The sequence below is a fragment of the Macrobrachium nipponense genome, chromosome 4, assembly GCF_015104395.2.
Source record: "Macrobrachium nipponense isolate FS-2020 chromosome 4, ASM1510439v2, whole genome shotgun sequence".
In the NCBI taxonomy this organism is placed as follows: Eukaryota; Metazoa; Arthropoda; class Malacostraca; order Decapoda; family Palaemonidae; genus Macrobrachium; species Macrobrachium nipponense.
The window spans coordinates 51,501,766-51,523,929 of record NC_061100.1 but is presented as its reverse complement, the minus strand read 5'-3'; the positions used below and the strand labels follow the sequence as shown (position 1 = coordinate 51,523,929).

The following is a 22,164-nucleotide window of genomic DNA, read 5'->3' as shown; positions in this document are numbered from 1 at the left end:
TATCTTTTTTACTAGTGTCTCAAATCCATCCCTTGCCAAATGGATCCTCGGAATTACTTTGCATCCACTATTCGGTATTCGTGCTTCAAGTAATTTTTCAAGTCTTGCTTCACTTATTATTATCATTTTACTTTCACTATCGTTGATAATATCAGCCTCCGATCTACTGCTTTCTTCTTCTAAAATATATTTGCCCTTTAGCAGTGATGAACGAATAAAGAGACGATTAGGGGTGGATGTGGTTGGTCTCTGGTCAGCAGAGATCATAGCGTGCACCATTTGCTGCGCGGCCCCCCTCTCTCTCTCGTCGTTGCTTCATTCCCCTCTATGGCACTAGTTTCTTGAATTCTCTGTTCTACTTCTTCAATGGGCATATCCAATTGGCTTTTCTGCATTCGAGAGGCATAAAGTGAAGTCTTGGACCTTTTAGGCATGGTGAAAAACTAAAGACACCGCAGAAAACACAGAGTTCAGTCAAGGCTAGCGAGCGTGAAAAAATGCGACCTTATAACGTGCAAGTTTTGTTGGCCAGTGGCCACGCGCTGAGCCTCATGACTCATGATGCGTGCTTTGTCTTGTCTAGGAATAACTAAGAAGGTACCACAATTAGGCTATTATTGACATTATATATTTCATTTCAAAGGAAGTTTTCGTAACATATATCACAAAAACTATACCAGACTAAATCATTTGTGCTATTGGTGTTTTGTGGGTATAAAGTTATTGTTACATTTCAGGCCATAACTAGAAAAGTAAGGCGAATTTTAGCATAATACTTCGTGGACACATTCTTGAATGCTCTACAAAGCCATTGAACTTTTTTCAGCAAATCGAATATGTTTCATATTTTTTGGGTTTTTTAGGCAGCCGATCCCCTTAACCGAGGGGGAATTTATTAAGCGATAATAGAATTGCCGATCGACAGGCGCAAACCAGCGACCTCCCAATTCCAGGACTGGCAGTGAAGCCTTAAACCATCCCAACACCGCAAGAGATTATCTCTTGCGGTGTCGGGGTGGTTTAAGGCTTCACTGCCAGTCCTGGAATTGGGAGTCGCTAGTTCGCGCCTGTCGATCACCAATTCTATTATCGCTTAATAAATTCCCTATATTAATTCCGAGGTAGAGCGAATTAGATAATTAAAGGGACCAGTTTGTAGTTATTATATAATAATATATATCTATATATATATATATATATATATTATATATTATACTATATATATATATAAAATAAATAAATAAAAATATATATCATATTAAATATATATATATATAGAATATATATATATATATATATTATATATATATATTATCTATATGAGATATTATAGATGATATATATGATATATAGAATATATATATAATATATAACAATAGATATATATAGATAATATAGTCAATATATATAATCTATGATATAATATATAGATATAAGTTATACATTATTATAGATATCTATTAGATATATAGATACTATAGATTATATATATATATATATATATATATATATAATATGATTATATTAGATATATATAGCTATATTATAACATATATAGATATATATATCTATATATAGTTATCTATATATATAATATAATTATCATATATATAGATATTATCTATATATATAGATATATATAATAATATATATATATATATATATATATAATATATATTTTAATAATCTTATTTCTAAAAATATTAATAATATATATATATATATAATATATATAGTATCTATATATATAATATAATCTATATATCTAATATATAATATATATAATCTTAATCTATATATTTATATAATATATATAGATATTATACATAGATAGATAAGGATAGATATAGATAGATATACGAACAAGATATCGATAGATAATAGATAGATATAGATATATATAGATAGATATCTAGATATAGATATAGATAGATAGATATAAAGATTATATAGGATATAGATATATAGATTATAGGGAAATATAATATATAGATAGATATATATATATATATATATATATATTAATAGTTATATGATTATATATATATAGTAATGTATTTTGTAAAGTTTTATGTTAATATCACATGAAGGTGGTCTTTGTAAAATGGAATTAATTAATACATAATTAGCCTAAATAAAATTAAAGAAGGAAAAAACTAATTGGTGGGATATTATTTTTCATTTATTTGTATCTTTTAGTGTACTGTATCCTTTATCATACATATTTATGGAATATATAGCAATAAAACAACTTTATAATGTACCCTTTACTATTACATAATACTCGGGAATTCATTCTATAAATTTAAATTAAAACAACAATACAAGAAGTCACAAAAAATATTAGTAAAAGGAATTTACTAATATCGACTGCTAAAAATGGCGGCCTTCTTGAAAAATGGCTAGGCTAACTTTTTATTTGTAAAAAGTGACCTACTAGCACCATGTGTTCCAAATTTCATGCTTGTATCACCAAGTGCACAATTACCTTGTCATCTGCTATATTATAAATAATGCCTACAGTACAGCATGTTAGGTGCACTAATGGCACTAGCCTCCAATCCCCCCACCCCCCCCCCCCCCCAAAAAAAAAGGGTTAGCCAGATTAGAGATTAGTAGACAAATGTTGGTGCTCAAGTATATGCCTACTTTACTCACATAAAGCCCTAGCCCATAGAACTGTAAGCTGTTGGATGATGTTTATGAAAGAATGCAATGCAGTGCCAAAAGCTATTGGTGAAATTTACTGGGCAATCTGGTATTTGAAATGGTTTTAGCCAAGGCTGACTTGCTATTGTAGACAGCACTTAGTCTAGGTATCCAACTGGCAGGAGACAGGATTGGAGTGACTGATTAGCCTTCTTCTCCCTCTCTCTCAAGTAAATGGAAAGTCAGGATGCCATTCCATACATACAAAGGACATATAAGAGCACATAAGATACCTAACTTAATAACTCTTTTTGCCAGTGATGAAGGGATAAATGTTTCCCTCCCCTCCTGGCAAGGGGAAAGGAAGACACAATAAACCAAACTTATTGATCACATTCTCCTGTTTTACTGTCTCCACTTCAGTCTGGGTTCTTACAGCCTGATGAGTAGATGCATACAAACGCATTACTTGACGGTCCCAAAGTCTAGCAACTTTTACATCTTTATGTACAGTATACTAAATGTGCAGGGTCCCTTCCTCTGGTCCTATTGGACCAGGAAGGTGACATTCTGAGTTAGGCAAATCTACCAATCGGTTCAGAGAGTACCCAGATTTCTTCCCACCAACCAGTAAATCTCATGTTCCAAATAATGAAGGTTTGTATGTGTGTGGGAATGAATAGCAATTTAAAAAGTAAATTGTATTTTTTATAGCTTTCACACAAGATGTAAAACAGACAGACAAGTGGGCTCATGTCTGCAAGCCAAATCACTGAATAAAGAACTTGGATGCCAATTACTTTTAAAATTTGCTATTTCACAGAGTATTAGCAGGTTTTTGAAAAGTAAACAACTGTAATACAACTCTCATTGCATGTGCAATAGTTATGGTAAATAGCAATAGTTCCGGTACAGTATGGTCCTGAAATATGCGTTATCGGATTGTGCGATTCCCCTTTTATGTGGTCGCTAGTTCTCAAACAGATTTTCTGTATCTGCGAGTCATGCGCCACAAAACATATCATATCTATTGTCTATTCAAGTATTTTAGGGGACGGGGGGGGCCTTGATGTCTGAGAGGGGGTGTGGGATGCGAGAGAAAGATTTCCTGCTTAGCCACTGGTCAAGAGGGAAGGCTCCTGCTCAGCCATTGGCTAAGATGGAAGGCTTTGCCTCATGCATTTGTGACATCATAGCACAGTGTGTATGAATGATCAGTATCATCATCATTGCCATCGCTATTGTTTTCAGTCGCATGCTAGCTCTCGTTACTTGTATTATTCATATCTGTGAAGTGTATTCTCAACATCCGCATCATGTCTGCATCTGCCCAGAAGTTGAAGAGGAAGACCTATTCTCTTGAAACTAAAAAGCTTGTCCTTAAGTTAAAGGATGAGGGAAAGAGCAACTGTCCAAACAGAAACCAGCTGAACATGGGCAAATCAACGGTAAGGTGCATCTTGAGGAACAAGGAGCATATCTTGAAGATGTGTGACTCTAACAGTTCATCAAGCCTTGATTCTAGGAGTTATGCATCCACATGTAGCAAGGAGCTGATCAAGATGGAGCGTTATCTTATGCTATGGATCAGCAGGAAGGAGAGTGAGGCCTTAACAAGAAGACAATAATGATCAAGCCAAGATCTTCTATATGTTGATCTGTAAAAAAACATGTTGTCCTTTGGCTTTAAGGGATCAACTAGGTGGCTTTAATGTTTCTTAGAGTGGAAGGGCAATCATAGAAGGGAATCATAGAAGAGGGAGGATACCACCAGGATACCATTTATAACATGGATAAGGCAGGCCTCTACTATGAAAGGATGCCAAAGTCAACCTTCCTAGCCGAAAAAGTTAAGCAGGCTCGAGGGAGGAAAGCCAATAAATCAAGGTATTGAAAATGGGTAATAAAAAAGTTTGACTGGGCAAGTTGCTGTTTGCCTTGGCCCTAATGGAATTATTCCCATGAGGCATGTGTATCAAGATCTGTGATTTTCCAGTTCTGCAAGGCCGTGGATCGACCAAATTCTTGCATAATTGGGGACTGTACTGTATGTAACTAAAATCAGTATAACACCTGTTTCTTAATTCAGTTGTTTATGACAGTACCCCCTAGATGCTGACCCCTTGGCGTGGGTAGGGGGCTCAGGGACCAGCAGCTGGGCCGTGATGCCTGGTGGGGTTGCTTTCTCACTAGTCCTTGGGGGCCAGCTGCTGATCCAACTAAATTAGTCAGAACTTTTCCTTCTTCCTGCAATTTTTTCATTCTTACTACATCCTTCTCCTCCATATAATGGTTTTTTTTTTTTTTTTTTTTACTACTAGCATTTCGGATTAATTATGTGGAAATTTCCACCTTTGCTAAAATTTACTGGACCTGGTAAACAGAAAAGATATCATAGCTGGGACTGGGTTTTATATCTGAAGCTAAATAGTGAGAACCGTGGCAGGACCATCAACTGCCCGATAATGTTCGGACCTGAGTGATATCAGGCGGAACTATTTTGCAGGGCTGGACCATGGATTCCAGGGGGGTCTAGTTTTGTGGATAGGACTTTCAGCATTCTGTCCAGTTTGCCCATAATGTGATTATGGTGGGGATGATTGTATTCTTGTAATACTCTCAGTCCTATCAAGCGTGTTTGGCTTACACTTGGGCCACTCTAATCATGTTGTGCCATCCCCTGTGGGGTAGGGTAGGGACGCGGACATTTGGGAGTCGGTTCTCACTTGTGCCATTAGTGGAAGAATAATCTCCATGAAAGGTTGATGATATCTTTTTAAGGTTTTCAGGTTTATTTATATTTTTTTTTCAATCTTTAATTTTCATGACAAAAATAAATAAAGATTCAAGTACTCTTGGGTCCTTTGATGGTGGTGAATCGGCACAGTTGATGGCAGCTGGAACCTCCCCTGACAACCTTCCTCTGGAGAAATCTAAAAAACCTTCCAGTGTAATTAGTACACTGAAACCCTATGCTCCAGTACAGAGTAAAGGGTAATTGAGCAGAAGCATATTTGAAATTGGACCGGGAATATTTGAAAAGTCTTATAATAAGTACCTAACTTTTCATCTGGAAGAATCAAGTTGTGATATTTTTGGTGTGTACCGAGATATCGTGAAGTGTTGTGGCCGAGAACCTAAGATTTCTTATGAAGGTTGAGGAAAGCAGACGGTGGAATCTACCTCAGCAAAAGAAACTGAAAAATTGAAAGCATTATCACACCTTGGAGGAGTCAAAGTGGAATGTGCAGTACATGCCTTTTGGAATTACTCCAAGGGAATGATATATGCACCCCAGCTGATGACCTACTCTGAAGAAAAACTTGTAGAGGAATTAAAAGATCAAGGTGTAATAAGAATTGAACGAATGAAGAAGAGGGTAAATGGAGTCTTTGTCCCACTTCCCAATTTAATTATTACATTCAATTCTACTCGATTGCCCTCTATAGTAAAAGCAGCCTGGCTATGTTTTAAGATCAAACGATATATCCCAAGACCGAGGAGATATTTCCATTGTCAGGAGTTCGGACATATGTTGGGGTCCTGTAGACAGAGACTGCAGGGCAAGCCGGCTACTTGTGTCAAGTGCAGTGAGCCGGAGCATGGCATGTGTGATAAACAAGCCAGATGTATATATTGTGGAGACAATCATCCATCGTCTTCACTTAATTGTGATGTGTACATCATGGAAAAAGAAATTCAAACTTTAAGGGTAACAGAACGTATTACATTTAGGGAGGCAAAAGAGAGGGTATTGAATCAATTCGTTAGACCAGGAATATCCTTTTCCAGTGTTGCTGCAAACCGAAGAAGAAACACAAATGTTACCAAGGATAATTTAAATAGAAAATCAGTGATGACCTCTACTCGTGCCTCTTTGGAGGCAGCGCCAGTTGTTGCTGGCGCTCCTTCCTCTTTGGAGGCTGCGCCAGTGATTTCTGGTGCTCCTGCCTCTCCGGAGGCTGCACCAGTAATTTCTGGTGCTCCTGCCTCTTCAGAGGCTGCACCAGTGACATCTGGTGCTCCTGCCTCCTCAGCGGCCGTGCCAGTGATTTCTGATGCTCCTGCCTCTTCGGAGGTGGTGCCAGAAGTTGGTTCTGGCACTCCTGCCTCTTTGGAGGCAGTGCCCGTGATTTCTGGCACTCTTGCTTCTATGGAAGCAGAGCCAGTGATTTCTGGTACTCCTGCCTCTCTGGAGGCTGTACCACCTGTAAATGCTTTCGAGGATGCACCAATATCCGATCCTCACACCCCTCCTCAGGCGACACCAGCTTTGTCTGCTGTTCATGAGACTGATAACCCTCTAAAAAGGAAGGCAGCCTTAAACAATCAGTCTCCTTCCAGGAAAAAAGAGCAAGGTTGTAAGCTGAAAGATCTTAAAAGGGGCTCTAATTTAACAGCCTCTAAAGGAAAGTAAAATTCATTAATTTTCTCCAGTGGAACTGTCAGGGATTAGGAGCTAAATGGGAAGAATTAAGGCTGCTCATATCAGAGGTGTCTCCTGTTTGTGTAGCTCTGCAGGAGACCATGATCAGTAATAATAAATGCCCCAGCCCACGAGAGTATACATCCTATCACTCCACCTATAATTTAAATAATGGAAACTATGGTGGTGTCGTTTTGTATGTTCAAAATGACACCCCACAAAATCCTATTAATATCCAATCAGCACTGCAAGTGATAGGTGTGCAGATCCATTTGCATAGACAATATACAGCATGCTCTCTCTATCTACAACCTAACGAAGTCTTCCCAATCAATGAATTTAAATCTCTTATTCAACAGTTACCACGTCCTTTTGTTATTTTGGGAGATATGAATAGCAGAAACCCTCTTTGGGGTGACATCATCACCAATCAAAGAGGAAGATACTTGGGTTCCATCAAATAAAAGATGAAAATGTGGGGATTCTCAACTCTGGGGAGTCTACACATTTCCATGTTCAAACAGGCACGTTATCAGCAATTGATTTGTCTATATGTAGTGATGACTGTCTTATTGACTTTAATTGGAGAGTTATAAATGATAGATTTACCAGCGACAATATCCCAATAGTGGTGAGTGTAGTAACAAGCCCCCCCTCTTCAAGGCTACCTAAATGGAACATTGGTAAATCTGATTGGGCAATATTCCAGGAGCACACCTCAATAGATGACTCTGCTGATGACTATCCCTGTGTAGATGATGCTTCTGACCTTTTGAAGACAATAATGTTCTCGGCTGGTCCTTGGTGGACTCATAAATTCCAGGAAACTCACAGAACTATGAGATCTGCTTTCACCAGATACCGCAGACGAAAATGTGAGTATTACCGTGTTGAATTTCGAAAAGCAAGAGCTCATTTTCGCATGGAAATAAAAAGAGCACGAAAAGAATCTTGGACAACATTCATATCTTCACTAAATTCAAAAACTCCTCTGACTCTAGTTTGGAAGAGAGTTGGAAAAATAGCAGGCAAGTTCACTCCTTGTCAACCTCCAGTTATCAAGATCAATGGTTGCGAGGTAGCAGACCCCCAGTTAGTGGCAAATGAGTTTGCTAATCATTTTGCTAATGTTGCGAAGAAAAATGATGATAGACCCTATTCAGCTCAAAGACAGATAATGGAACAGGTCGAAATTGATTTTAATACGATAAGACATGAGCAATACAATGCTCCTTTTACTATTAGAGAATTTGAATCAGCCTTGAATAAACGTAATGAATCAGCTCCTGGACTGGATGATATAACATATTCAATGATTAAGTATACTCCTGAAAATACCAGACTTTTCATATTAAGCCTTATTAACAGATTTTACTGAGAACATAGCTTCCCCAAGCTTTGGGAGAAGTTAAAATTACTGCCACTCGTGAAACCTGGAAAAGATCCATTCAAGACAGAAAATTATCGTCCTATTGCATTGACATCTTGTTTGTGTAAGATCATGGAAAAAATGGTGAACACACGATTGATGTGGTACTTGGAAAGAGGTCTGCTCAGTGTGGTTTTCGGAGTATGCACTCCACAACTGATGTATTGGTACGAATGGAATCTTAAGTATGTGAAGCTTTTGCCAACAAGCAGCATCACGTCACTGTTTTCTTTGATCTAGAGAAGGCTTATGATACAACATGGAGATATGGCATTTTGAAGGTCCTTTATGAATGTAACCTGAGAGGCAATTTGCCCCTCTTTATTAAGGCTTTTTTAAAAAATAGGATATTTCAGGTTCAGGTTGGAGCAACAATGTCGGATACGTCCAATCAAGGAGTACCACAAGGAAGTGTTTTAAGTGTAACCTTGTTCGCCTTGGTAATCAATGGGGTTTCTAAAATAATTCCCCCAGATATAACATATACCCTATTTGTTGATGACCTGTCGATTTCCTTTGCAGCAACAAGGATGGCAGTGGCTGAACACCACCTTCAGCTCTGCACTGATAATATAGTAAAGTGGGCTGAGGTTAATGGTTTTAGATTTTCTACTAGTAAAACAGTAACTATGCACTTTTGTCGTATAAGGGGAATCCCCCTGATCCAGATCTATTCATTCATGGGCAGAGAATTCCATGTGTTGATGAAACAAGGTTTCTTGGTCTGATTTTTTTATAGCAAGCTGACCTGGATTCCACATCTGAAATATATTAAGGCAAAATGCTTGAAAGCAATGAATTTGCTGAAAGTCTTGTCTCACACTTCTTGGGGTGCAGACCGAACTCAGATGTTGAGATTATATAAAGCCTTGGTCTTTTCAAAATTAAGTTATGGGTGTGAGGTGTACACTTCTGCGGAGCCAAATAGCCTTAAAATGCTCAACTTAATTCATCATGGAGGAATACGGTTGTGCACAGGAGCATTTAAATCATCTCCCACCAAGAGCATGCTAGCAGATGCTGATCAGGTGCCACCGGATCTTCATTACAAGCATCTGCTGGTTCGGAGCTGGTATAGATTCCAGAGGCTACCTAAGTCTTTAACAGCATTTGTATGAGAAAGGAAAGGCATTGGCAGAGTTATGAAAATCACCCCAAGCAACCTCATCCATTCGCTTTTAGAGTCAATACCATTGTTCGTGAGTTAAATAGGCCAAGGATCGAGATTTTACCAGCAAAATACTCAGTTAGTCTCCCCTGGAACTTCCCAGAGGTAAAATTCTGCAGATATTTCAATTTTACCAAGACAGAATTGTCCAGTTAGGCCATGTGGTCAATATTTTTAGAACACTCCATGCAACATGATAACTCCACTGCAGTTTTCACGGATGGCTCAAAGTCGGATATTGGCGTCGGCTTTGGAGTAGCCTTCCTTGATTTAGAGAGAAGTGGCAGATTATCACCTGTTGCATCGATTTTTACGGCAGAATTATATGCAGTTTTAAAGGCTTTAAAGGAAATTTTTATTCGGAATGAAAGTAATTTTATTATATATTGCGACTCGAGAAGTGTTCTTCAGTCGCTGGAATCTTTTGACCTTTTAGGCCCTTTGATTTTAGACATATTGGAATGGCTGCTTTTACTGAAAAGAAGAGGGAAAGAAATAAAGTTCTGTTGGGTGCCTTCCCATGTTGGGGTGGATGGGAATGAGAAAGCTGACCGATTGGCAAAGTCAGCAGTCAACTCCCCAGAACCCACAAGATGCCTACTACCATATTGGGATTTATATCCTCTGCTGGGTCAGAGAATTAATGTTGGCGGTCCCAGAGGGAGGATATTTTAACTAATAAAAAAATGCACAGTATCATGTCATCAGTGTCTCCTTGGTCATATATGTATATGCCAAGGAGACAAGAAACGATGTTGTGCAGATTGAGGATTGGACATACAAGACTCACACATGGGTTCTTGATGTCTCGTGAAAATCTTCCGTTTTGCAAGAACTGTACCTACCCTTAACTGTGAAACATTTGTTGATTGAATGTCCCAGATTCGGGAATTTGAGACATAGGTTCCTGTCTTGGGGTCGGGACAGAGTAGGTAATTTTATCCTAGCTACAATTCTTGGAAAGGATTGTAATATAGAACAGTTATATAAATTTATAGGGGAGGCAGGCCTCCTCAACCATATTTAAATTATACATAGATTGTCTATGTAAAAACTTTTATATATGAAGAAAATTTTTATATGCATATATTTATAGATATTTTTATATGAAATTTATTAAAAATTTTAATTTTTTCTATTCAATTTATTTCGGTGTCAATTACCCAGATGTTGTGGCACCAGATTTAATACACAATCAATCAATCAATTATGACAGTACATCAAACACCTGTTTCTTAATTCAGTTGTTTATGACAATACTTGATGTTATTTATACCGATGTTTTGCATAAAATAGCAGTATCTGTTAATTATAACAAATAGCAATGAAATATTACACAAGCCATAAGTTTTCTAAGGCTGGCTGCATATATATGCAGTCCCCGGTTATCAGCGATCTGGTTTTAAGGGGCTTGTCAAGCGACAACGATCACTGGATTTTCAGCACCAATATGCACCGATCCCAACTTAACAATAGCGCCAATCCGTGGTTATCGCTGCCAATAAGTGCTGTGCTGATTTTTAGATATCTGTGATTTTTGGTTATCATCATGCTGTCGGGAACCAAACCCCAGACAACAACCAGAGATTGCCTGTAATAATTTACATTTAGCCAACCAAACAAATGCCTCTATGCCAGACTCCCAAGCCTAGCATAGTAAAATCTACCAAAATTGAAACTTAAATACAAACCATAGCCTGCCTAGAGTAATCAAGTGAAAAAGCAGCTTGTATGAATATATAACGTAATTGAAGAAATCATGTTTTGAGAAAAAAATTTCAAGGGCTGCATAGTACATGTGATATAACAAATAAGTACAGATAGTAGTTATAATCCTCAGACTTACCCAAACCTAACCAAGGGGTAATGGATGCAGGGTGATTTTTAATCAGAAGAATTATTTTGGATTAAAATTGCATCATATGGTGGAAAACAAACAGTATTTCTTGACTCTTTTACTTACCTAAGCCAGTTATAGTGTAAGATAATTGATCTGGAGTCAAATTGACTGGACCTAACCAGGGTTTTCCCTTTGGACGATATTTAAGTATGTATCCTTCTATTTCAGCTTCACTTTCCTCTGGAGGCTGCCAGTCAATCTGTATAAATAAAGTATAAAGCCAATTCCTCATTGAAAACTCCCAGGAAAATTAATGCACAATCAGCAAGGAAAGTTATGATACAGTTTTCTTAAATCTATGGACACACTGCTCAATGATGCTACACCTGGCAACTTAACAAAGGGGGTGTAGCTTCAAAGACATTAGGTTTGTTGCCTTCTAGATTTCCAGTAACTTTAAGACTAAGATTCTGCAGAAGTCCTAAAATCATTTATACTTCAATGTGGTAACAACCTCTATATTACTATACTCATTAATGTTGGTTTAGTAACGTCAGTTCAGAATAGAATATCGATCATACTTCTTTAAAACCTATCATGAAACCTTACTTGTATGCGTTATGACACTATAAAATTAAGTAAAATTCATGTATAATTCATGTATAATTGGAAACAGGATCCTAAGTAAGAGAATTTTTTTTCATAATTTCAGCAATATCTAATGGAAATCATGAGGAACAATATAGGAATAAATGCAAAATGAGAGCCCTAGGGGAACCATGAGAGTATAACTCGTTTAACCCTTCATGGATGGGCATCATCATATGAGTATCTATTACAGGTTTTTGAGTTATGGACAGGCAAACTCATATGAATATCAATGTATTACATGCCATATGATTTGGATGAATTTAGAGGGAAAGAAATTGATATCACTTTAATAATTCATAAATGACTAATGGCAACTGTAATAGCTCAGTAAAAGTCAGACGGCAATCCATATGCCTTGAGACTTGATGGGGGAAAAGTATTGGCCCTCTCTATCCAATGTCTCTTGCTCATAAATAAAGCCAGGGATAGCTGTTGGTTTTAATTCATATCTTTTATGATAGCATGTCAGTTATAATTGTAATTTTGCAAAGAAAAGTGCAAAGAAATAATAGAAAAAGGATGCATACCTTACAAAAAGTTACTGCATCTCAAATTCTTAATAACTCTCATAAATATTTTCCAATAAATATACTTAGAATTTGTTAATGATTTTAGTTCTTATCTGTTAAGATATTATGTGAGCTATAATTATAATTTTACAATATCAAATTATTAAAAAAACATGTATAACTAAAATTTATGTGGAAAAGAGGACCTACACAGGGCTGTAAATATTCACTTTCAACTTCCCATGGAAGGTACAGTGAAATTTTTAGAATTTTTGTCATACACCATGTGCATTTGCATATCTTCCTCTTTCCACTGATGTGCTTTTTGCTTTTTTTTTTTTTTTTTTAAATTGGTCAACCTTAAAGTTTGCCTGGTCTGGGGGCATGCTTAAACGCCTTCTTTTACCGGGAAGCTTAACAAAATGTAAACATTTCATTCACTACCGAACCGATTTTCTTGATAATGAAATAAATAAATAAAATGTAAATGTGTCTTACTTTACATGGCTAGTATAATCATTCTTCTTTAGGTATGAACTTTTTATTGAAGCATCTCCAGAGAAAGAAGACAGAAGAGAAGCAAAGAAAAATAAAATTACTAAGGGTTCTATACTTGCAAAGAAGATTTTTTACAGTTTCACTCTTATGTCTAAAAAACTAACATGGGGTTTTGGTTACATATTTTTTTCACTTATCAATAATGAACAACAGCGTCAAGAGCCCAGAACATATTCCATGATTACTTCCCGGAAGCACAAAATGAAAGGACGTACCCTAACTTCCCTCCCAAGAGTTGCCACACTTGATACCACCAGTGAGAGGTGCCATGTAACTCTTTTTCATCTATTTCAGAGAGACTACACTTGTTTCCAAATACTAAAGTTTTTATTATCTATATATACTATATGTACATTGTGTATCCATGCATGCATGTATACACAGTATATATCCAAATTTCTGAATCTAGATAGGCAGCAATATTGTTTATTTTGCTTCATCATATGCCTGGCAGTGCATTCCACCTTCCTGAGCACATCCAATGCTATTTGTTTTGCTCCAAACCCTTCAAACTGAATCATAAGAGTTCTTGAGTTGAAAAGAGGAAGGTTGGGAATTTTGGTGGTATGCCTTGAATGATGTTACTCTCTGTGTACCTCCAAACAAACTGACGGTAAAGGTGTTAATACTACATATTTGGCCTGTCCTTTAAGGGTTAAAGACAAACACCAGCTACACTATAAAATGTCCCGTTAGCCGACAAAAAAAAGACTTGTGATGGGTACATAAGACCTCTAGAACTCTACACAGCAGAAACAGAGGTAGTGACAAGGACACTGGAGAAATTTGGAGTTTGACCACTAAATATCCACTGAATATCACATCCAAAGTATAGCGGGAAGATTATTACCAACGAGAAATTGGGGGCTACATGTGATAACCAGATGCTGTAAAGTTAATTAAAGAAGATCTCAATAACAAGATTGTTTTCATGATAAAGGCCATTTACTCAGCAAGGCAGTAGATATGGAAGTGAAGGCAGTAGGAATAAGGCCAGAACGAAAGCCAAGGAAACAGAAAAAGAACATAGATAAAGCCTAAAACATCTAGTTCTTCAGACAGAAAGGGCATACAGAAGAAAGTGTAGATAATTCTCTCCCTATATAACCCCATGAAGGAAAAGCTGATATAAAATATTGATGATGATGATGACAATATATAGAAGTCTTACTTTTAATGGTTATGATGATGATATAGAGTTTATTGCCTAATAAGAACAATAACTCAGGTAGAAATTTCACTTTCCAATAAAAGCCTACTTTTAATTTAAAAACCTTAAAACTCAAAAGTATGACTGTTTGCAGGCTGAAGACAGTGGATTTAACCCCACAAAGACCTCTTCACTGATCGTATTTCTTTGGGGATTTTTTTGAGACTTGTCTACACTAAGGAAAACATTTTCCTTTCTAGCATTCTGCCATGTTTAGAGTATTCTTCTATATGGTCTTCAGCAAGTGACTACCATCTTGGGTTGTTAAAAAATTTTTATAATCTTACAAGACTTCTTGTCCTTGATCCTCTGGTGTAGATCTCCGACAATGTCGTTCAGTAATAGCACATAATTTACAGCTGTTTTTCATAGTTCTGACAATTATTTGATATGACCGAGTTGTTGGAACGTCAGAAGTTTGAGCTTAATCACAATGAAAAATGAGGTGGAACAGGCACCAATGGAAAGAGAGAAGTAGGTATTAAAAAGGGGTAAAGTAACATAAGGAGGATGAATAAGAATATAAAAAGGTTAACAAAAACAATTAAATAAATGGAATGGAGAAAGAAGGAAGGAATGGTCACTTCAGATGAAGGAAAAAATTCAAGTGAAAGGACAAAATGGGAGGATTGAATAGAAAGGAAATAGAAAAGGTGAAATAAAAGAGGTTGAGAAGAATGAGATGAAGGTGTGGGGCACAATTTGTGCCAATACTACAACTTATAGGTTTAAATTTCCATTTGGTTTCATTACTGAACAAAAGGAACTATTCATAACTAAAGATTCCTTCCAGTAAGAATGCCTACGTTGCCTTGACAAAATAATTAATCCATATGAAATACAGTATCAGTGATGATTCAGATAAACTTACCTTAAGATAATATTTATTAGGGTCTTCACCTGTAGTATCATTTAGCACCTTTATAGTAACATTAGGAGAAGGTAAGGTATCAGCAGGATTCCGTTCACGCATTTTTTTGGTTATCCAAGGCCAGTCATTTTTAGTGGGGTAGCCCATCTTTGTACCAGCTAACACCTGTACTTCATATCTCTTACCAGGGTAGAGATCAGTTATCCTGTATTCGAAGACATTTGGCCCAACCTGCAGAGATTTGCAAACATGGGTATTTAAACAGCACAAACACCACATCTTCACACCACTCCTACAATAATTTAGTCATTAAAATAAAAATGAATATGTTTTCCAGATGTTTGTTTAAATTTACATAAAAAGGTGATTGTTATAGTGTGGATTCCAAGATAAAAATGCTGTGTATACACTTACCTCTATAACATGGTAGTAATAATGGTTGGGCTTCCTCCACTGAATTTTGTAACCTATTATAGTCCCTTGAGCTTTCTCAGGAGGAAGCTTACTCCAAGTAACTAAAAGTGTGGTGGGTGAAACAGGAGTAAGTCTAACCTTTGGAGCTCCAGTGGGTACTGTAAAGAAAAATACAATACTTCAATAGTCAGTATTTGGTTGCATATACACTAGATAAAAACCTGTTCTTTTTACAAGAAAAGCTTTTTATAAACCTTACTGGGCAGCACTTTATTGGGCAATTATTTACCAAAAGTAAAAAAGCAAACTTTCACATAAAACAATACTCCACCTCAAATCAATAAAACAGGAAAACCAAGTACAGTAAGTCCTCGGGTTACGCTGGTCTCGACTTACGATGTTTCGTGGTTACGAACGCGCCCCCATAAAAATATAAAAAATAATATTTTGCGTCGTTCCGTCTTACGCGGTTTAGCGTCGTAAGCAACGTAAACAAACGCGAACTAGTTCCGGGCGCACGGCGGAAGAATACGCTTTGTGGAGGAGAGGATGGCGTCGCTTCGCTACGCTCATTCCTCGCCCATACGCCATTTTGGTTGTTTACACTGCCTCTCTCTCCCTCGTGTTGTATCGTTTTTGTAACTTTTTGCTCTTTGTTATGGCTCCCAAGCGCAAGGCGGACTCTTCTGATGGTAGTGCATCGAAGAAAAGAAAGGCCATCACCATGGAAATTAAAGTGGACATTATAAAGCGATCTGAGAAGGGAGAAACGCCAACAAACATTGGCCGCTCGCTTGGCCTTAGCCGTTCGACCGTTGCTACCATTATCAAAGATAAAGAGCGCATCGTTGAACATGTGAAAGGATCTGCTCCTATGAAAGCGACAGTGATAACTAAGCAGCGTAGTGGTCTAATAATTGAAATGGAAAGGTTTATTGGTGCTTTGGTTGGAAGACCAAAATCAACGGCGTATCCCAGTCAGCCTTATGGTGATTCAGGAGAAGGCGAAAAGATTGTTTGAAGCGTTGAAAAAAGAAAAGGGGGAGGGAAGTGAAAGTGAAGAGTTTGTGGCTAGTAGGGGTTGGTTTATGCGATTTAAGGCTCGGGCCAATTACCATAACCTTAAATTGCAAGGTGAAGCTGCTAGTGGGGATGAGAAAGCAGCGAGTGAATTTCCTAAAGCGTTGTCTGAGATAATTAAGGAGGGGGGTTATTCTGCTCAGCAAGTGTTTAACGTAGACGAGACAGGTTTGTTTTGGAAACGTATGCCTAACCGCACTTACATCGCCAAGGAGGAGAAGTCAGCACCCGGTCATAAAGCCAGCAAGGAGAGGCTAACTTTACTTCTTGGGGGTAATGCTGCTGGCGACTTCAAACTGAAGCCCTTGTTGGTGTATCAGCTGAAAATCCAAGGGCACTCAAGGGCATTTGGAAGGGTCAACTACCAGTAATTTGGAAGTCCAACAAGAAGGCATGGGTGACACTTGCAGTGTTTGAGGACTGGTTCGTAAACCATTTTGTTCCAAGTGTGGAGCGGTATTGCGCCTCCAAGGGTATCCCCTTTAAGGTGTTGCTAGTGCTGGACATGCCCCTGGACACCCTGCCCAGCTGGGAGACTTCAACCCTAATGTCAAGGTGGTTTACCTTCCACATAATACCACGGCCCTTTTACAGCTATGGACCAAGGAGTGATTGCTTCGTTCAAGGCCTACTACCTACGAAGGACAATTGCTATGGCTTTACAGGCAACTGAAACCAAGAAGGACTTGACTCTGAAGGACTTTTGGAAATCCTACAACATCCTTGATGCTGTAAAGAACATTGCTAATTCCTGGGAGGAGGTTAAGCAAACAAACATGAATGGTGTCTGGAAGAAAATTTGTCCTCAATTTGTGAATGATTTTCCATGGGTTTGAGGACACAGTTCAGCTAGTTGTCAAGAACGTTGTTGCCCTGAGTAAGGAAATCAATTTGGAGATGGAGGTTGATGATGTTACAGAGCTGCTGGAGTCTCATGGCGAGGAGTTATCTGCTGAGGACCTGATACAACTGGAGAAGCAGATAATAGAGGAAGAAGAAGAAGCACCCACCCCAGAGCCTAAGGCTTTCACAAGGCAGGACTTGATAAGAGGTTTTGCAGAGTTGCAGCAAGCGTTGTCAACTTTTGAGGCTCAGGATCCCAACTTGGACAGGTTCACTAGGGTTTCCAGAGGCGTCATGGATTTGATGCAGTGTTACAAGGAGATCTTGGATGAAAAGAGGTCGCTCTCTGTTCAGACTAACCTGGAGCAGTATTTTAAGAAGGTAGAGAGGCCTGCAGGAGATCCTGTACCCTCTACCTCAGCTGCCTCTGCTAATCCAGACTCGCCTGCCCCCACAATCTCCATCGCCTTCTGAATGTTCTGCTAACCCAGACTCACCTGCCCCAGTATCTCCAGCACCTTCTGTAGGTTCTGCCTCACCTAAAGACTCACCTGCCCCAACATCTCCAGTAGTATGTTCTGCCTCACCTCAAGAATCACCTGCCTCAGCATCTCCAGTACTAGTATGTTCTGCCTCACCTCAAGAATCATCTGCCTCAGCATCTCCAGCAACTTCTGGAGGTTCTTTTTCTCTTCACTAACCTCCCCCAGTCTCTCCAGCACCGCAGCTTCCTCTCCAGTGTGCAAGCCAATCAAACTAATAAAGGTAAGGAATTGTTCTCTCGTTGTTATTGATAGGTATTTACATTAAATCACATGGTATTTTTCAATGTTCCGACTTACGCTGAAAATCGTGTTACGACGCATCGTAAGAACGGATCAACGTCGTAACTCGAGGACCCCCTGTATGCCATTTATAGTTAGTGTCTATGCAGTACAGTAGGTACATATTTCTCAAATCTGGTTATTCAAACAATCCAGCAGACCTTATAATAAATCAATATTGCAGAAGTTGGAAACTTTTCACTAGCTACACTGAAGTCAGGAACCTCAGTGAACAGTCAAACACATATCAGGCACCTATTTTTACCTTGAAACCTTTTCATTTTCAGTTTTGTACTTCATATATGAAATATTTTTTTTCAATTTTGTTATGCATATGAAATTCCAACCATTACAGTATGAAGCTGCTGAGTTTGCTGATCTCCATAAAAAACATTTTTTTAAAGTTTTGTTAAACTGAAGGAGAAGCCTCAATACAAATGGTAAAGAATTTCAAATTAAGAAAATAAGCAGTGGATATTCTTGTACACATTAAATGAAACAATCATACAATCAACTGGGAAGAGGTAAAAAATAATAGTATATGTCAATAATATATTAGAAGTAAACATTTCAAGGCTCCACCTTTATAAGAGACTTTTTGCATGTATATAGTCATTCCCTTTTTTAAAAATAAATAAGAAAAATACAAAGATTTTAAGTAAGGTACAGGCAGTGCCCGGTTACCATTGGTATCAGTTAGTGGTATTTCAGTTTTATGGCGCTTGTTAAATATATTCATAACTGGGTTTTACCCTCCAAAGGAGAGCGCAATGCAGCTACTCTCCAAGGCAGTCAAAGAAAGACTGATGCATCACAAGGACCCAAGCTTGGTCGGTGACCAGCTTCCACCTCGTATACGTATGGGTTGTCTGGTTATAAATGGCTTAGGCTAAATGCCGAGACTGCCTCATAACGAATATGCATCTTTTCCTCTGCTCTTTTAAAGTTATCCTTTACTTCGCTGCATCCAATAATACTGTATGTAGTCTTATACTACTACTACTGTATCATAAAATACAAACAAACTGATCATGTTTTGGTTTGGGAAAATCAGCTGAGGCCAGAGGTAAGATTATTACGCCGAATTTAACTCAATTCAGAGCAATTTTCTTGCTTCTATTTAGTATAAATTCAACTCTAGAAATTCTATTCATGTGTGACAAGGCTATTTTTTGTTATATGAAGTGTTTATAAGTTGAAATATAGGTTAAATAAGTCTTGTTGTGAACTTAACTTATAAAATACAAACAAAACGAATATGCCTCTTTTCCTTGGATCATTTAAAAAGTTATGCTTTACTTCACTGTATCCAATAATACTGTATGCAGTCTTATATATTACTACATATAGTGTTATAAAATACAAACACAGCAATCAATGTTTTGGTTTGGAAAAAATAGCTGAGGGCAGAGGCAGGTTTATTTTGCCCTATTTAACTCGATTCAAAGAAATTTTCTTTTTCTATTTACCATAAACAGATCTCTACAAATTCTATATGGAACAAGGTTATTTCTGGGCTCAGCTCGTGTCGGCCTATGAAAGGATCCTTAATATCATTCTTTCTAGGTAAAATTAATCTAAAATTACCAGAGAAAAACAAATTAAGAAAATGTCAGTAAAACTGACTCGCTCACTCTTAAAAGAAGATGTCGGTATGGTAATAGGGGCGAGTGGTGGGGAACACTACCACAAACGAGACAAATCACCAAATTAGAACTTCCAATCAGAATCCCCCCAAGAGAGAGCTGATACCAACGGGCGATGCAGTCGCTACTACTACTACTAGAGGACGCCACGGACAGCAGCGCCCCTAGCGGACATCCTTAATTTTTAGCGCTAGCGTCAAGACGCAATTTTTCCTTGTGCTGTGCTAATTCCGGGATTTATCCTTTTCATCTAACATGGAACGCTCTGCTATTGCTACGGCTAAGTTAAGTAACTCATAAGTAATGTTTTACCACAATTTTATCTTCCGGGTACCAGTATTTTCCTCTTAAATAGGTCATATACGGTTCCCCGGTTGTCTCGTGGTGGCGCCATGCTGCCCGCAGTTAGAATTTTCCCGGTCCTCATACTTGGGAAGTTCTTATACTTATGGGCTTACTATATTACGTTCATTGTCTTTTACATCGAGTTTTAGCTAGTTTAGCCCTCCTACCATATCTCTTAGTTTGGTATTTAGGGCTATTATTATTATTCCGGCCCAGCATCCCGGCTCTTGCTCTTCATCGGCTATCGCTGGCTCCGAGTAGGCTTCTGTTTCTTGGAACAGTCTGCCTCCTCCTGGGCTTCTTTCTCTTTTACTAAAAGTGTCTTTTCCATCTTTTCGATGTATATTTATTGTATTTAGGGTGTTAGGCTAGCCTAGGTGCTTGTTCCTTGTATTGGTACAGCCTGGTTCACGTGGCCCTCTCACGGTTGTGTTGCTCGCGGCCTAGGCCACTTGCGGTCACGTGTTCCATCGCACCTTACCCTGCCCCTGCCCTCCCTTTCTGGTATAGGGAGGGGCTGGGGGACCCCTTGGTTGTCATGACAACCTCAGTCGCCTTCTCTCTCTCCCTCTGTAGGTGGCCAGGGGTTCCTCCCAGCGGGGGTATAGGGCGACCACTCATGAGGTACCGGGTCTCCGAGCGGGTAGTCGGTGAGGCGGGGAGGAGTAGGCCATTCTCTCTCTCCCGCCGTGTTACGCCGAGACCTTCCCCCCCTCCCCAGTTGCTCAGCCACCTCCCTCGCTATAACGAAAGGAGCCTTCCGTCGCAGCCGGGGCACCTTTGGTTATAGATTACTGGCTCCGCCAGCGGGCGGGGTGGGCCACTACTAGTGGTTGGTTGCTTGCCTACTATGTCCTTACATCTCTCCCCCGCTACCGGAAGGGAGCTTGCTTCTTACCCGTGCACTCTTCTAGTAGACGGGTGGAGAGAGTTTGTATTATTATTATTATTATTTTAAGGATATACCCTAATTTTACAATGAATTGTGTAATGTTATTATTATATATCTACCATCCCCGCCATTTTCCGTCGTGGTTTCCATTTACCACCACTCCTGGTTGGTTTCCTTTTGTGTCCCCGCCATCAGCGAGCTATAGCCTAGGGCACACAACCAACCTGGTTACCACACGTATTTTTGGCGGGGCTCTGGTTTAATCTAACTTATCGCTCCGGCACCAGCGGAGCATCTGTTTAGACTGTAGTGTTTACCTGGTACTCATGTATCTCTCCACTTACAGGCTACCAACTGTCAGGTCCCAGCGTGCAACGCGACGTTGTACGACCCCTGCGGCCACGATGAGTGCAGGTCTCACGCCCCCTGTGCCACGTCATACAACGAGATGATCGTCTGGCACCCAGAAGCCTGCGCCATCTGCTACGACCTAGTCGGTCAGCTGGGAAATAGGGGGTAAGTCCATTATAGGCTTCCTTCCTTATCCATTTTACTAACAACTCTTAGTCATCAAGTTTTGTTAACCCCATTCCCCGCCACTAGAAGCTCATCTCGCCTTTCTTTCAGGCTACTGGTGTGAGGGAAGTCGCCCTCTGCGCCTGAAAGCGTGGGTGGGCGGCTTCGGAAGAACGCCGCCAAAGGCCAGCCATATATTCTTGATAAAGAAGCTGGCCGTCCAGATCTTCCCTGCGGGCAAGTCAACTGGGTATGTTGGACCCCCCTTGTCCGCGGCCCCCTCTGTATAGCCT

At 38.9% G+C, this 22,164-nt stretch overlaps 1 protein-coding gene across 5 annotated transcripts in view; it reads right to left on the bottom strand.

The window, feature by feature from the left end:
• LOC135210925 (protogenin B-like) overlaps positions 1-22,164 on the bottom strand; it is a 677,376-nt gene that overhangs the window by 193,617 nt on the left and 461,595 nt on the right. For all 5 annotated transcript variants that reach the window (XM_064243892.1, XM_064243894.1, XM_064243893.1 and 2 more), the window contains 3 exons: positions 15,726-15,883; positions 15,312-15,542; positions 11,636-11,771 (listed from right to left, as the gene is read on the bottom strand). In XM_064243892.1, coding sequence (XP_064099962.1) covers positions 11,636-11,771; positions 15,312-15,542; positions 15,726-15,883 — 525 coding nt within the window. The remainder of the gene's footprint in view (positions 1-11,635; positions 11,772-15,311; positions 15,543-15,725; positions 15,884-22,164) is intronic.